This window comes from Crocodylus porosus, unplaced genomic scaffold (genome assembly GCF_001723895.1).
Source record: "Crocodylus porosus isolate Cpor-Errol unplaced genomic scaffold, CroPor_comp1, whole genome shotgun sequence".
Lineage (NCBI taxonomy): Eukaryota > Metazoa > Chordata > Crocodylia > Crocodylidae > Crocodylus > Crocodylus porosus.
The window spans coordinates 38,274,265-38,281,855 of record NW_017728931.1 but is presented as its reverse complement, the minus strand read 5'-3'; the positions used below and the strand labels follow the sequence as shown (position 1 = coordinate 38,281,855).

The following is a 7,591-nucleotide window of genomic DNA, read 5'->3' as shown; positions in this document are numbered from 1 at the left end:
GACACAGAGGATCTGGAGAGGGTTCAGAGGAGGGCGACTTGCATGATTAGCGGTCTCAGTGAAAGACCCTACCAGGACAGGTTAAGAGATCTGGATCTCTTCAGCCTATACAAAAGAGAGTTGAGGGGTGACCTTGTAGCCGCCTATAAATTTATCAGGGGAGGTCAGCAGGGAATTGGGAATGCGCCATTTACCAGAGCGCCCCAGGGAGCAACTAGGAATAATGGGTGCAAATTAGTGGAGAATAGATTTATTTTGACACTAGGAATAAATTTTTTACAATAAGGGTGGCCAGAGTCTGGAATGGGATTCCAAGAGAGGTGGTGCTATCACCTAACCTGGAGGTCTTCAAGAGGAGGCTTGACAATCACCTGGCCGGGTCGTCTGACCTCAGTCCTCTTTCCTGCCAGGGGCAGGGGGTTGGACATAATGACTCACTGGGTCCCTTCTGACTCTATAATCTATTAATCTATGGTCATAAACTCCTACAAGACCATTTTAGGCTGGACATAAGTAAATTTCTTTACTGTTCAAGCCCCCAAGACCTGGAATAGACTCCCTCCAGATGTGGTGCAGGCACCTATTCTGGACTCATTGAAGAAACGCTTGGATGCTTATCTTGCTAGGGTCCTTTGACCCTAGCTGACTTCCTGCCCCTGGGACAGGGGGCTGGACTTGATGATCTTCAAGGTCCCTTCCAGCCCTAACAGCTATGACATCTATGAAACTTTATAGATGGTTGGAGCTTTTTATTGTGTGATTGCTACTCTGCACACATAGATGGTCTCAAGGAAATTCATAGATTCATAGAAAATTGGGGTTGGAAGGACCTCAGGAGGTCATTTAGTTCAACCCCCCTGCTGAAAGCAGGACCATCCCCAACTAGATCATCCCAGCCAAAGCTTTGTCTAGCCAGGTTTCCAAGGATCACCACCCCTCTGAGTAACCTGTTCCAGTGTTTTAGTACCCTCCTAGTGAGAAAATTCTTCCTAATATCTAACCTAAACTTCCCTTGCAACTTGAGACCATTGTTCCTTGTTCTGTCATCTGCCATCACTGAGAACAGTCTAGCTCCATCCATTTGAAACCCCCTGTTCAGGTAGTTAAGGGCTGCTATTAAATCCCCCGAGTCTTCTCTTCTCTAGACTAAATAAGCCCAGTTCCCTCAATCTTTCCTCGTAAATCATGTTCCCCACCCCCTGAATCATTTTTGTCACTCTCCACTGGAATCCCCCCAATTTGTCCACATCCTTTCTGTAGTGGGGGGCCCAAAAACTGAATACAGTACTCCAGATGTGGCCTCACCAGTGCTGAATAGAGAGCAATTATCATTTCCCTTGACCTACTGGCAACACACCTACTAATGGAGCCCAGTATGCCGTTAGCCTTCTTGGCAACAAAGGCACGCTGTTGGCTCATATTCACCTTATTGTCCACTAACCCCCAGGTCCTTTTCTGCAGAGCTGCTGACCAGACACTCAGCCCCCAGCCTGTACTGATGCATGTTCTGTCCTAAGTGCAGGACTTCACACTTGTCCTTGTTCAGCCTCATGAGATTCCTTTTGGTCCAATCCTGCAATTTGTCTAGGTCTCTCTGAATCCTAGCCCTCCCCTCCAGCATATCTGCTACCCCCCCAGCCTGGGGGCAGGGGGTGGGATGGGGGAGTAACTGCCTCCACTGAGTGGGCAGTTAACTTCTGCTAACTTCCTGAAGGTGCACTCTATGTCATCTTCCAGGTCATTGATGAGGATATTAAATGAAAACAGCCCCAGGATTGACCCCTGGGACAATTAACCAGTCAAATGCATGATACCTGTAACTTGTAGAGGGGGCCATTATGATAGTACATACAAACAAGGCACAGTCATCTTAGAAATTGGACTGTAATAATACACACATGTATAAGAAATGCTATCTTTCAGCTATTTTAGAAACATTTCATATATTAGCACTAAAAGTAACACACAAAAATTGCTTGCTGAGGACCACTGTATTCTGCTAAAATTGTATTGCACTGTAGGATTTTTTTTTTCAGCTCTGTAAACTAGATAGGTTACCTGTGCTACATCTCAGCCAAAAAAAATTAAACCATCAATAGAGGGCAGTGGAGTGATGAAATTAGACCCTTGAAAAAAAGTTCATTCCCATGGTTGTCAGCTTCACCTTTAGTTGCTCAACACTTGGGACTGAACATCTGCATCAAAACTGGATGTTCTAGAAAACTACATTCAGGCTAGCTAGGATGAAAGTTTGGGAATGTACAGGTTGGTTGGCTGTGATGTACAATTAAAACATAAAAATTAAACAACACATTTTTAGCTCAGAAAGAGGCAAAGAAATGTATCCTCTTAGGGTTTTGCATTTATGAGTTGCTCTAAATAATGTTTCACTGAAGAGAAAAAACATGTGCAAAGGGTACATAAAAGGAAAACCCCTGACATTAAGTAGACAAAACAGAAGTCATGCCTTCTGCTAAAGGCCTTGGAAGAAAGTTTTAAAGAGGAAGTATAGTATCATATATTCAAAACATACATATATACTGTGTACACACACATGCACACACTACACATGTGCACACATGCTACTTGAGCTTTTCCATAATCCCCTCCCTGCATTACCTGAATGTCCTGAATAATGGATTTAAATAGAGGTGACCGTTCAGTCCACGTTTTCACTAATTCCATTGCATTATCAAAGTTCTTCACATACTCTCCATACATCTTGAGGAAAGGAGCCAACTTTTGCAGAATATCTCCTATTCTTGGAGTTAAAATCCTACAGACAAGAATACAAATATAACCTTACATTACATAGTCTGTCCAGTAGAAGAAAATTCCTGGTTTAAAACCTAAAAATAACAAGAGATCTGTACTACGTGGCACGAATTCTGAGATCCGAGTTACATATGGTGCCTATTTCAGCCATTCAAATCTGGCTCTACACAATGCCTGCACTGGCTGCTCCACAGCACATTGGAGATCCCTGAGTGGACAGAATAAACAGCTCAGACATTGGAACCAACATGGGCACGGGAAGAAAACCATGGGCCCACTGGTCCAATTTGGCCCATGGGCTGGCTCCAGGTCACTCATCCAGCCCACAGGGACAGATGAGTTTTACACCCCTAATTTAGAGAGTTCACTATTGCTAAACAAGAACTAGTGTGCAGACACATACACGCGCACACACACGCACACACACACGCGCACACACACGCAGAGGTAAAACGAGAATTTATAAATATTCTTATTCCCCTATTTCCCTTTACTGAATAGCATTTCTCTGAGCTGCCCTTTCAAGAGAGATATCACACTTCTCAACTGAAATGAAGACTCACGAAGTCAATTACTTCAGATCTGTTGGAAAGTTTTAGGTTATGTCAGGGTGAATCATAGAATTGATGAGTCGGAAGGGACCTAGACAGATCATCTAGTCCGACCCCCATGCTGCCAGGGGTGGGCACAGATTGCACTTCCTCCCCCGCCATTCACACCCTCACGCTCTGTGGGAAGGGGGTGGCCATGGCGCTTTCTTACTCTCGGCTATCAGCTGAAGGTGGCGGCCCGGCAGCCAATCAGGAGAATGAGCTGGGGTGGAGAGACGCCACAATGTGCCATGTGGGGCCAGCAGCACCCAGCGCGCACCTCCCCCTACCCCACATAAGAGGCTAAGTGTGGGAACGTGCTGGAGGAGATGCTGCTGTACAGAGACGCATGCTTCATCTCCACCTGCCAGCGTGTACCCCCTACGACCTTTCTAAGTACCCCTACGTGTACCCTGAGACAGATAATTATTCTAGAGTAGCAGATCGCCAACTGCTGCCATAGCACTTTGCTGTGAGATGGCAGAGAGCAGGTAACAGCTTAAACAAACAGCTAGGGTATCTTAGGTAGTGAGCTGACCTCAACTGGAGCTGTGACACACTGCCTCTATGATGATATAATCTGCACCAATTCATGGGTTTCACTGGGACCTCAAACTGCAAACTCTCCTATTAACTAGCCTGTTTGCCTCAAACAGACATATAACAAACAGGGTTCTGAGAGTAGGGACAGGCACGTGCAAGTCCATGGGAAGCACAGGAGGCTTACCCATGCAAGGAACTCCCAAACAATCCCTGGCTGCACTACTGCTGCTGCCACAACATGCTCTGCTGAGGCGGCAGCAGCAGGGTTTCTGTGCGCTGGCTGCTGCTGCAAGAGCAATGCTGTGGAGCTGCTCTTGATGCCAAGGCATGCACTCACTCCATGGGGAGGGGTCGATTCTGGAGTACCTCCTAAGTTGGCACCCAGGTCTGGTGCCCCTCTCACCCACCCCTAGTTATGCTATGGTATAGCATAGTTATGCTATATCCTTAAATTACAACATTGCATACATGAGCTAGATTCTGCCTTACAAGAGGCATTGCAGTAACCTCTGAAAATATATTCATTTGCACCCATTCCTATATTCCAAGTGACAGATCCACCAGATAGCATGTAATCTTCTAAGGCTTATTTTATTCAGCAAAGGATTTCACGATGCAGGTAGGTTCATTGAAGCCAAGGGAACTACAACTCACATGCTGAACACTAGGGATAATTGCCAGTTCAGATGCCAATGAACAGGAGGGTAGCGGGTGTTTTTCCACCACAGAACCTGCAGGGATTGGAACTTGTTGGTGAGAAGGTGACTTCTTCAGGGTAGTCCCTGAACAATGTTGATATCTGTGAGTAATAAAGAAGTTAGTGATCACTTTAAGCCACCACTTACCATTCTTGCATTCTTTTCTCAAGCTCTGGAAGCAAGAATTTGCTGTGGAAGGCATTGATTGATGAAATGTTAGAGAAGATTTTATTAACCACTTCAGCAGGAAATGAACCCCGGTTAGCTTCTGCCAGGAGTTTGGAATAAAACCCCTGCGAAAGGAGAAAATCCCCAAAATTAACAGTACGACATGCATTCCTCTTCTCATTTAGTTCAGGGGATGATAACATTTTCAGGCAGTGAGTCAGACTGACCCAGTTCAGGTCAAAGGTGGGTTGGCAGATGGGAGGACAGGTGCTAGGACCCAGGCACCACAGCTAATTTTTGCCCTACCAGTGGCATGGGAAATGCGCCTGCCACTGCTCTTCTCCCTGTGCTCACAAGGGAAAGCACCTGCTACCACCACATTTCCCCACACCAGCACATGGCAAGTGACAGCTGTTGAAGCCCCCACCATGGAACGCTGCTAAAGCTTCATGTCCACGGGCTGGATCAAAAAGCTCCGTGGACCAGATCTGTCCTGCGGGCTGCAGGTTGCCAACCCCTCTTTTCATATACCGCACACTTTTCTCCTCCCCAAACCTCTCCCCCTTCCAAGCTTTCAGGATAGTTGCACCTCCTTCACAGCCTCAAGCACCTTTGAAACTCCCCTTATCACCCTGTCCAGGAGCAAAAGAAGGAGAGGAGAATGGAGCAAGTCACTTCTAGAGCCGCTTAACCACCAGTGATGTTGCTACTTTGCTTTTCTTCAGTTTGGACTCTCAGCTTTCAATCTGACAGAGGAAGAGCTTGTCTGACCTTTCCCTGCCCTTCATCCTATTCATTTCCTGCTTTCCCCACCTTCATACTCTTACCTCACCACCTTAACACTTCTTTGCTGTCCAAAGAACAGTCTCACAAAACATTTAAAAAGTATAATGTTTTCCAGCCATATTGCTGACCACTTTGCTTGTATACTGCCTTCCTAAAATGCAGTATCTCTGGAGACCGTATTCATACCTAGCATTTAGCAGAACACAGCTCCAGTGCTCATTAGACCCTTTGGTACTACTGCAACCACTTGTGTCAGTACAACATATAAGAGATGCCATCTCCTAGAAGCACTCAGAAGTTCAGTAGTTGTGGTTTGAACAAAGGATTTGCAGCCAGGAACTCTGGATAATCCCACTTTAAATGTTAAACCACTTAATTTTTTTAAGCCATAAACTTTAAGACTTGCCTGCATTGCTTTGGTTTTGTGCAGAGTATTAGTGAATATTGGTAAATATTTATCAATGCTTATATAAAATATTATATAATTTGGCATTTTTATACTTCAGTACATTTAGAACCAGAATACTCAGTCTTTCCTTTTTTCCTTTCCTCCCACAACACTGGTCACTTCAAGTGCTGTCAGCCAGCTAATTTGTCAGAATTTTGTTCCACTCTTTATTAGCCTGCAGAAATGCCCCTGAAAATTGGGGTAGTGAAAGTACTTCCATGTTGCCCAGAAGAGCCTAAAAGAAAATCAAACATTTTACCATAATGTTTTTACTTCTCTAAAACAAATGCTCTAATCTGCAGAATGGGTTCCTTTCTATACAATGTATTGAGGTAGGACAACTATATAAATTGCCTCTTATAAAACAGCACTGGAAGTCAAATGCAGTTTCAACAGCTAGCCGCTAGACTTTTCAATCATGAACTCTTATCAACAAGCTCCCATATTAACCCAGGAGAATGTAAAGATGCAGTGAAGACAAAGAACAGTGCCAATTGACCCAGCGATGCACAACACAAGCACCTGTCTGGGTAAGAAGCTTAAAAGAGAGAATTTGAGAGCTGCAGATTATCTAAAATTTAAAGAAATGACAAATATAGTTTGAGGCAGTGAAAATACAAGGGCTCTTTTCTTCTGCCACAGCAAAATTAATTCCTATGTACTGGGAATTAGTTATAACCTGTGGTGAAGAAAAGAGAACACAGATTGGGTATCTAATATCAGCAAAGTCAAACCACCTAAAACAGTGCAGTGGTTTACATTGTTTGTAATCTCAGTACAGTTCTTAGGGCACAGGGAATTACAAACACAGTCCACTATAAATAGATGCACTTGATGGCAGTTTCAGCACAGACCAAGACATATATCAGCATAGAGGGAAGATTGCTCCTGGCCCTGCTGGTAGAGAAACCTACATTGCTGTTGCTCACCTGGTTCTACCTGGTTTATGTCCATAAGCAACTGATATCCTTGGCAAACAGTAGGGCTGCTTGCAGACATTAAAAAAAACAAACAAACAAAAAACAGTGCTTTACTTTAAGCCTGATGGCTCCCGTGGCAAGCCTAGCTCATACCCAGAAAAGGCATCTCATTATTTGGACCTGGCTCGCCCAATGTCTGTATAGACTGGGCATTTTAGTGGGCTTTTTGGCACTTTTATCTATAGGTGATTGAATCAGCTATTAGATAAAAGCATCAAAAAGCCCCACTGAAGTACCTGATCTATACAGACGCTGCAGAGCCAGGCCAAACTAACACAGTGCTTCTTCCAGGAAAGCTTGGTTTTTGTTTTTTTAATATCTGTGAGCAGCCTAAATTACCCTTGCAAAAGAAAACCTAAAACTAAGTAGCAATTATAAACAATTACGTAGGTGAAAGGATTAGTAAAAGCCAAAAAAATACAATCCCTCCATAGATTTATTATACACATAGGTATATGCACTGTAGTACAAATGAACTAAGAAATATTTCTTTAAAGAAAATTTACCTGGTCTAAGAGATCAAGTCGGCTGACATAGGCTCTTTCTGTATGCAAAAGCTCACTGGCAATTTTATGAAGTTTCTGCTCATCTGTTTCCTGGAAA

General features: G+C 44.1%; 1 protein-coding gene across 3 annotated transcripts in view; it reads right to left on the bottom strand.

Moving 5' to 3' along the window:
- FGD4 (FYVE, RhoGEF and PH domain containing 4) overlaps window positions 1-7,591 on the bottom strand; it is a 199,028-nt gene that overhangs the window by 23,140 nt on the left and 168,297 nt on the right. For all 3 annotated transcript variants that reach the window (XM_019544638.1, XM_019544640.1, XM_019544639.1), the window contains exons 5-7: window positions 7,495-7,584; window positions 4,754-4,899; window positions 2,620-2,776 (exon numbers count right to left, since the gene is read on the bottom strand). In XM_019544638.1, coding sequence (XP_019400183.1) covers window positions 2,620-2,776; window positions 4,754-4,899; window positions 7,495-7,584 — 393 coding nt within the window. The remainder of the gene's footprint in view (window positions 1-2,619; window positions 2,777-4,753; window positions 4,900-7,494; window positions 7,585-7,591) is intronic.